The 9,061-nt window shown below is 54.7% G+C and overlaps 1 protein-coding gene across 1 annotated transcript; it reads left to right on the forward strand.

Moving 5' to 3' along the window:
* The first annotated feature begins 1,621 nt into the window (after nucleotides 1–1,621).
* On the forward strand, nucleotides 1,622–6,658 carry Entpd2 (ectonucleoside triphosphate diphosphohydrolase 2). The gene is made up of 9 exons (XM_027422872.2): nucleotides 1,622–1,738; nucleotides 3,083–3,200; nucleotides 3,763–3,913; nucleotides 4,041–4,200; nucleotides 4,286–4,513; nucleotides 5,012–5,266; nucleotides 5,348–5,467; nucleotides 6,250–6,384; nucleotides 6,455–6,658. Exons 1-9 carry the CDS (start codon nucleotides 1,622–1,624, stop codon nucleotides 6,656–6,658), a joined length of 1,488 nt encoding a protein of 495 aa, XP_027278673.1.
* The last annotated feature ends 2,403 nt before the right edge of the window (nucleotides 6,659–9,061 follow it).

A 9,061-nucleotide genomic window follows, 5' to 3' on the forward strand; every position in this document is an offset into this window, starting at 1 on the left:
CATTGTCCCTTCTTTAGCTCTGGCCAGTTTCAGTTTGTCCTGGCTATTCCCAACCCAGGGCCATCCACCATTCTTGGCAGGCTAATCTGGGTACTTGGCCATGAGTGTCTCCCCAGGGCAGGGGCCAGAGGCTTTGCCCCATCTCACGCTCATCCTTTCAGGTCCTCACTTGCCCATCAGGAAGCCCTGTTTGGCTTGGAAGAGGGATGCTGGCAGTCTGGTAGCTCCCCGTGACCATAGCTTTTTTATGTGCTGCCCCCTCCTTTCCTGGCCTCTGATGCCTCTGGCTCTTCTGGCCTTTCAGGGGTGGAAAAAAGAACTTGGGGGGACATAGGATGGGAGAACTAGCAGGAAACTGGAGCCTCGTGCCCAGTGCTGACCACACCCAGAGATTCCCTTCTGGAACCCCACAAGCTGGGCTTTGAAGAGATTGAGCCACCTCCCCTCTGGGGTCCCGAGCTGGAAGAAAGACGCCTTTGCTGGGCCTGAAACACCAGACCCTCAGCCAGGGCAGCAATCCCAGCCCTATTGTCCTTGTCTGTTCAGTGGCCAAGGCATTGCCCAGATGCCTGCAGCAAAGGCCGCTCTTTAGCTCCAGCAGCCCTGTTCCATGGTGGTCTCACCACATGGCTCCCTGCTGCCCCATGGATGGGATTCTTTGTGTTGCTGGAATTCCCATCTTGTAAGGGCATGAAGTGGCATGGCCCCTGGCCAGGAAGCACTGTGTACTGGGTCAGTGGGAGGGGTAGGGTTAGGTCAGAGTCAGCAGAGAGCTTTCCCAGCCCCCAGCCAGTGTCCAGGAACTTCTTGCTGACCAACACCCAAGCTTGCTTTGGAACACTCTTTCTTTTCCTGTAGGATGACACCTGTGTGTAACTGATTCCCCTACCCCCCCCCCCCGGCCTCCTCGGTTTAGGTTTCTGTCCCTCTTTCCCAGGCAAAGAGGGATGGTCAAGGTCCTGAGACCAAATTCAGAGATTGAGACCCCATCTGCTCTCATTTTCCCTTTTGGGTTTGTGTGAAGGCAGCCCATCCCTGCCCTTTTCAGTTCAGAGCCACTTGGCGCTCAGGAGCCCTGGGAATCGTCACCGCAGCTGGTACCTGCTCCACAAGCAGATACTGACTGAACTCCTGTGCCCTTCTGAGCCTCCAGCCAAGACCCAGTAATTGAAACTAATTCTCTAGGCAAAGAGGTCTGGCTTGCCTTTCCCAGGCCAGGGACAAATTTGCCTCTGAGGACTCAGCATTCTCCAAGTTAGGCTACCTAGGAACCAGCCCAGCCAATCCCCAACACCAGGAATCCTCTCATGACTGCCCAGGACAGAGCTGAGCACTCTCTTTGCTAGATGGACAAGAAGGACCTTGGTTGATAGCTGTGAGGAGATCCAGCCAAGAGCCCGGGAGAGAAGGGGTGGTGCGGTTGAGTCACCCACACCGCTCCAGTCACCTGCGCCTTCGGAGGGGCAGGGCGGACTTTGGGCGTGTCCCACGGTGGGTGAGCCTTGATGTGGGCGTGGCCGGCTCCAGCCCCGCCCCAGCGCCTAACTCTGGGGCCCCGGCCACCCAGGCCTCCCCGTTGCCCGCTGTCCCAGGTCCCTGCTGTGTTCTCCCGCGCGCTCCCATGGCCGGAAAGTTGCTGTCACTGTTGCCACCCCTGCTGCTGGCTGCGGTGGGTCTCGCCGGTCTCCTGCTGCTGTGCGTCCCAACCCAAGACGTCCGGGAGCCGCCCTCCCTCAAGGTGCATGCGCCCACCGCGCCAGCGCTGGTCTGAGAAGCAGCTGGCTGGGGGCTGGGGCTCGGGAGGGTGGCGGGGAGTAGGAGCGCGCCGGAACGCCCTGGGCTCCCGCGTCAGCGCGGGACAAACCCGCGCTGTGCCTCGGGCCGGGTCCTAGGTTCCGCGCTTGGTTTTACTGAGTCCGCGGGTTGACAGCGACGCTTCCGGAGCTCCACGGCACTGGAGGCCAAGTTCGTGGGACTTCCTCTGCTGCGGCTTCGCGATGGAGCTGCTAGCGCGGCGGAGGAGCTAGCTGTCTCCCCGCTCCCTTCATGCGGTTCTCATCTCTGCTGGCTGTGGCAAGAATCCCCGCCCTTAGACCGGCGTGATTTCCGGGCAGCACCCAGAGCACGCCCGTTATAAAAGGGCTTTGGTTCTAGATTCAGCTCCAGATAAGATACAACTCACACTAGGGACCTCCAATCCCTCTCAGACCAATGTCCCAACAGTGGTACTTGAAGGAAGCTTCCTGGCTCTAAAGGGGTCTCCGTTACCAACTCTCAGCCTTCTCAGGCTAGAAGTTGGCACCTTTACCCTTTTACTGATCTTGTCCTGAGTTTGTGTGGGGAGTGGACATCCCAGCCCCAGGGGACCCGGGATGGACAGGGAAGAGCTCTGTAACCATGCAGGGTGGGTGGTGGGGTGTGGGAGTTGGATCATTGCATCTGCCTGGCTCTGGAGGAGTTCCCTGGTGTGAGGGAGGACTGGAGCAGCCCTTTCCCAGGCTAGAACTGGCACATGCCCCAGGCTGGTGTCCAGCCAGGCTCCCTCAGTTGGAGCCCAGCCCCCTGGAGCAGGCTACCCTGCAAAAAAGGCCCATTCGATGCCTCCCTTAGCTCTGCAAAACCAACCTCTCCCTGGCTTTTCGGTTCAGTGAGGAGCATAGATTGGAGACCTACACTCAGCCTCACCCACACTCTTTTCCAGTGGCTCTTACTTCACATCCTCAGTTTAGGCTAAGGTCTCTGCAGATAAAGGAGGAAGAGTAGCCCTTGGGTTTGGTCCCCCTGAACTGAGGACTTTGTGTCCCCGAGGCAGTTCCAGACCCTCTGTCCCTGGCCCCTCAGCCGCCCTTGGCAGGAAGTCTACTATCTGGTGCCTGGCAGTGCTGTCCTCAGGCAGTTGAGGGTGAAGTCTCCCCAGGAACTCCTGGTCAGTCTCCTTCCATTCAAGCCACATCACTGCGAATGCCCTGGACCATCTCTGGGCTTCAACATGTACCTTGTCCTTAACTAGTGGGAACCAAGAACTGGAATGCTAAAGGGATTCCCTACATCCCTCAGGCTGACTTACCCCTCCCACCCACAGTACGGCATCGTTCTGGATGCTGGCTCTTCACACACATCTATGTTTGTCTACAAGTGGCCAGCAGATAAAGAGAATGACACAGGCATCGTGGGCCAGCACAGCTCTTGTGATGTTCAAGGTGAGCATGATCTTGGGGGTTCTTGTTCAGTCTTAGCTTTACAGGCCCCATCATTCCCCTCTGCTTGCTGCTAGGTGGGGCTCACTTGGGGAAGGAGTTCAGAGGGAGAGAGAGAGAGAGAGAGAGAGAGAGAGAGAGAGAGAGAGAGAGAGAGAGACTGGGTCCTGTGGACCTGGGGAGGGGCTGTGGGTACTTTATGTTCTACAATAGAAGTCTCAGGGAGCAGGTGGAAGCAGGTGGAAGCCTTGGGGTTTAATGGCCCAAGACAGGTCTCTACACTATAGACGAGGTAGGTGGGGCTCTGAGGATCTCAGGGTGGATCCAGGCAGGTCCTTTGAAGGTTAGGCAAGGCTGACAATGCCTGAGTCTTTCTCCTGGCACCTGTGCCCACACCCACCAGGCAGACGGCAGCTTCAGAGACTCTGGGTGGCACCTGGACCCTTTGTCTCCAAATTGGCTACCTCTGGGATTAAGCTTGGAGGGTATGTCTAAGCAGCCCCATCAGCTTAAGTGCCACCTCGAAACTGTCCACCAAGCCTGGGCCCTATCCTGATCCCTCTAGGTGGGGGCATCTCCAGCTATGCAGATGACCCTTCTGGGGCGGGCCAGAGTCTGGTTGAATGTCTGGAACAGGCACTTGGTGATGTGCCCAAAGACAGACATGCCAGCACACCAGTCTACCTGGGAGCTACAGCAGGCATGCGTCTATTGAAGTGAGTACATATACCCTGACTTGGCCCAGGAGCCTTCACAGCCCTTCATCAGCGTAGAGCTCCTCTCCCCGGGCAAGTTGTCAGGCATGCCCAGCAGAGCTCCATCAGAGTCCTCCCCATTCCACAGCCTGACCAATCCAGAGGCCACAGCCAGGGTGCTCGAGGCAGTGACACAGACGCTCACACAGTACCCCTTTGACTTCCGTGGTGCTCGTATCCTCTCGGGACAGGATGAAGGAGTGTTTGGCTGGGTGACTGCCAACTACCTGCTGGAGAACTTCATCAAGGTGAGCCCTGAAGCTGGCCCAGAGAGCCCTGGGTCCTGCTGGCCTTGCCTGCCCACTGCCTTACCCTGATCTCTACTCTCCACAGTATGGCTGGGTTGGCCGGTGGATTCGGCCAAGGAAGGGAACTCTGGGGGCCATGGATCTTGGGGGTGCCTCAACACAGATCACCTTTGAGACGACCAGGCCATCTGAAGATCCAGACAGTGAGGTCCATCTGCGACTCTATGGCCAGCACTATCGTGTCTATACCCACAGCTTCCTCTGCTATGGCCGGGACCAGGTTCTGAAGAGGCTGCTGGCCAGTGCTCTCCAGGTACCTTTCCACACTAGTGCCTCCTTGAGGAAGGGAGGAAGGACTAAAGGCAACAGAGCAGAGGCAGAGAAGCAGCTCATACAGACTTCAAGGACCGTAAGAGAGGCCTCCTTTTACATGGATGCACACATAGCTGTGGGGGCCACAGTGGGTCAGACCTCCATGGTGATGCCCCCCTTCAGCCTCAACTAACAGATCACCTGACCAGTGCTTCTCCAGCTGGGTGTGCCTCAGCTTAGAGACAGCTGAGGAGGAACTCAATGGGATAAAGGGTCAGGAATAGGGGTCTAGAGTAAAGAGAGCCAAGGATCATCTCACAGAACCTTGAATACCTGCTCAAAGCATTTGCTGTTTGTGCAGCAGGTAATGGTTAGCCACGATTGTTCATGAACACAAAATTAGCATTGCCCAAGTTGGATTTGTGTTGCTTCTCTGGGGTGGGGTGGAAGGCAGTAACTAGAGTGGGGAATTTTATGTGTACTCTGGTTAACTCCCCAGATCCATCACTTCCACCCCTGCTGGCCAAAGGGCTACTCCACCCAAGTGCTGCTTCGGGACGTCTACCAGTCACCATGCACTATGGACCAGCGTCCTCATGACTTCAACAGCAGTGCCATTGTCAGCCTTTCGGGGACCAGCAGCCCTGCTCTCTGTCGTGACCTAGTCTCTGGGCTCTTCAACTTCTCCTTCTGTCCCTTTTCCCAGTGCTCCTTCAATGGGGTCTTCCAGCCCCCTGTGACTGGGAGCTTCATTGTGAGTCTGGGTAGATGGATGTGGGGGCAGGAGGCATCTGGGGGCTTGTGGTAGCCTGACTGCACAATCTTTCTCCCACAGGCCTTTTCGGCTTTCTACTATACTGTGGACTTCCTAAGGACGGTGATGGAGCTGCCTGTGGGAACCCTGCAGCAGCTGGAGGCAGCCACGGAGATTGTCTGCAACCAGACCTGGGCTGAGGTGAGGCCTGTCTCCATCTTCTCCATGGATGGGCAGGAGGCCAGGTTAATGTGGGGGAGCTTGGGGCTGGGGGAACTAGAACTTTAGTGGTCTCCTCGGGGGCTGATCTTATAATCAAGGTCTGGAGAGCAAGTAGGACAGGTATTGCAAAGATTCCATGGCAACAGGGTATTCAAAATAGGTGGGAACAGAAAGGCAGGTGTCTAGGACAGAGTGTGGCCAAAGAATGTCTCACCACTGGGAAATGGATACTCAGGAGAGACTCAGCAGGGCCTGGGGTATTCCTGGAGGAGTTGATGCTACCAGATTTCTGATTCTGGCCACTGGCTGAATACTAGTTTCAGGTAAGGAAGAACAGTGAGGTTGGGATAGCTGGAGTGTGAGGTGGCCACCAAGTTTCCTGGAGAAAGAGGTCCTCCTAGTCTTAGGCACCCTTGAAGGTCTTGGAAAAGTGGAGCCAAGCAGTCAGAGAGCAACATTCAAGGCTGGCCCTCTGTTCCTTTGATTATGAAGCAAGGATGCTACTATACTGTTTCCTAGTGGCCATCCTTGCTGTCCGCTCCATCTGGCTGTTGGAAGGAGGACACAAAGCCTTCCAGCTGTCATGTGGTTTATCCCAGAGGAGTGTCTGCCTGGGAAGGACGTCTTGGACTAGGTCTTTCTGTGTATTTCCGGCCATATGCCTCCCTTGGCTTGAGCAGTAGGGAGGGCGCTGTACCCCGCAGGCCATAGCCCCTCATGGTTCTTAATCTAACGGTGTCGATGTCTTGCTCTCTTCTTAGCTTCAGGCCCGAGTTCCAAGGCAGGAGGCCCGCCTGGCTGACTACTGCGCCGGAGCCATGTTCATACAACAGCTGCTAAGTCGCGGCTATCGCTTTGATGAGCACTCTTACAGAGGAGTGGTCTTCCAAAAGAAGGTGGGTGATGGGTGGGGCCAGAGGACTCGGGGTGCGGCCTCTTGGAAGCTGACGACATGTGCCCTCTTAGGCTGCAGACACGGCTGTCGGCTGGGCGCTGGGCTACATGCTAAATTTGACCAACATGATTCCCGCTGACCTTCCAAGACTACGTAAAGGAACTCACTTCAGCTCCTGGGTCGCTCTTCTCCTGCTCTTCGCAATCCTGCTCTTGGCGGCGTTGGTCCTGCTCCTGCGCCAGGTGCGCTCCACCAAGTCCCCAGGCGCCCTCTAGGGGTGCACTGGGAGCTGCTCCCTTTCCCGGGGCATCTCTGACACTGAGTCAGCCGGGGGATCGACACCCCGATATCTACATTTGCAGGAAGCCTTTTTAGGCCCCTGCAGTTCTCTCCAGCTCTGAGTTCTCAAGATTTCTCCCAGCTCTCTCTTCCTGGGGTGTCAGGCCTCGGTTTGTGACTCAGGGTAAGGTCCACTCAAACTGAGACCTTTGTTCTGACCTTCAGGGTCCTGTGAACTTCCTGTGTGTAGTCAGAGCCTACAGGCTAAGAGTCAGTTCAATGCCTACTTGTAAAAGTTTTGTAATAAAAGATTTTTCCTAGAACAGTGTAGTGTTCATAGGGTGGGGCATCCTGCTGCTGTTTCTCCCTGCAGCTGTGTTGGTTATTCAAATCTAACCCTGGTTCCAAGATACTGACTTTTCTTTCTTCCTTCCTTTCTGAACCAGACATAAGGCAATGGAGGCACTCCTCTATGCTGGTCTGGATTGCCCCTAGCCTACGTCTTCTCTGATTGACAGAACCCTAACAAACCTTAGGTCCTCTTGATGACATAGGTAGGAATTGAGGATGCACCCCAAGGTTTTTGGTTTTGGTGTTTTCCCCCAATTGCAGAGGCTCCCGAAGTGTCAACATCCCTGCATCCCACAGCCTATGTTTCTGTGTTCTCTAGGTAGAAAAGAATGGCCTGGGTATGCTACTTCTCCCTGCCTCTTCTATGGGAAATGAGTTCAGACACAATTTTGGCTCAGTCAGTGTTTTGAGGGCTGGGTTAGGGGTGCGCGCGCGCGGGCGCACGCGCGTGCGCATACACACACACACACACACACACACACACACACACACACACACACACACGGCATCATTGTTTTGTAGCCGGGTGTTGGTGGCGCACGCCTTTAATTCCAGAACTCGGGAGGCAGAGGCAGGTGGATCTCTGTGAGTTCGAGACCAGCCTGGTCTACAAGAGCTAGTTCCAGGGCAGCCTCCAAAGCCACAGAGAAACCCTGTCTTGAAAAACCAAAAAAAAAAAAAAAAAAAAACAACAACAACAAAAAACGTTTTGTAGACCTGCAAGAGCAAGTCTCCACTTTGACACTGCGAGCCCACAGGACTGAAAGAAGTGCAGTGCTGGGGAACTCAACTTTGATCTTTTCTTTCTGTTTTACGTCTTTGCTGCTTTTTATTTCGTTTTTTGACACAGGTTTCTCTGTGTAGCTTTGGCTGTCCTGGAGCTCCCTCTGTAGACCAGGCTGACCTTGAACTCACAGAGATTTGCCTGCCTTTATCTCCCTAGTGCTGGGAATAAAGGCAGGTGCCACCACTGCCCCACAGATTTTTTCCTGTTTTACATTTTTTATGATTTTGTTTTTATTCTTTTGTTTTTATTTATTTATTTATTTTATATACATTGGTGTTTTGCCTGCAAGTGTGTCCGTATGGGGCAATCAGATCCCCTGGAAGCGGAGTTACAGACAGCTGTGAGCTGGCATGTGGGTGTTGGGAATTGAACCCAAGTCCTCTAGAAGAACAGCCAGTACTCTTAATCGCTGAGCCACTTCTCCAGCTCCCCTGTTTTGCATTTTTAAGACAAGGTCTCACTATGTAGCCCTGGCTGTCCTGGAACTTGGTATGTAGACCAGACTGGTCTTGAACTCACATATATCCGCCTACTTCTGCCTCTCCGGTGGTGGGATTAAAGGAGTTACCACCACACCTAGCTTCAACTTTGCTTTCTTGACTGAGTCACGGGGCGGTCTCTAGATGGGACTGTAAATGAAGAGTAAACACAAGGACCCGTGGATGCTCCATGTTGTGTGACTCTAGGGAACTAAAAGCCATTTCCTTGGGACAGTGACCACCTTGGACAGCTCCCAGACGCCTGTCAGCAGCAACGTCAATTTACTTTTGCCCCCTGGTGGACTCACTGGGAAATGAGCCCGACTAGCGTCAGATCTAGTGAGCCTGCTGTGTTTGCTTTTCTTTGTGGTTTACAAAGCCCGGAGGCGTCTCTCAGTACACCTGTGCGTCTCTGTGCACCTGTTTATCCTTTGTTTGATACATTTTGCAAACCTGCAACAGTCAGCCTGGTCTACTTAGCAAGTTCCAGGACAGCCAATGCTTGCTCCTGGTGTTTCCCTAGTCCAAGGTCCTCCGCTCTAATAGGGTGGGCGGCTTGGGTTTGGCAGTCGGACCACTAAGAAGGCACGCATCCTGGGACGCCCACTCCTCGTCAATCCTAAACCAGATTTCTGGGTAATGAGGAGGAATCCTGCTACAGAGGCTGGAGGGCCAGAGGCACTTAGTCGCCTGTAGAAAGGGGACCCCCAACAAGGACACAGAAGGAGGGGGCTCAGTCTGGAGACGATGTCCCGCCCCCGCAGGTGGAGCGCGCAGGCGCA

Source organism: Cricetulus griseus, chromosome 6 (assembly GCF_003668045.3).
Source record: "Cricetulus griseus strain 17A/GY chromosome 6, alternate assembly CriGri-PICRH-1.0, whole genome shotgun sequence".
NCBI classification, from domain to species: Eukaryota; Metazoa; Chordata; class Mammalia; order Rodentia; family Cricetidae; genus Cricetulus; species Cricetulus griseus.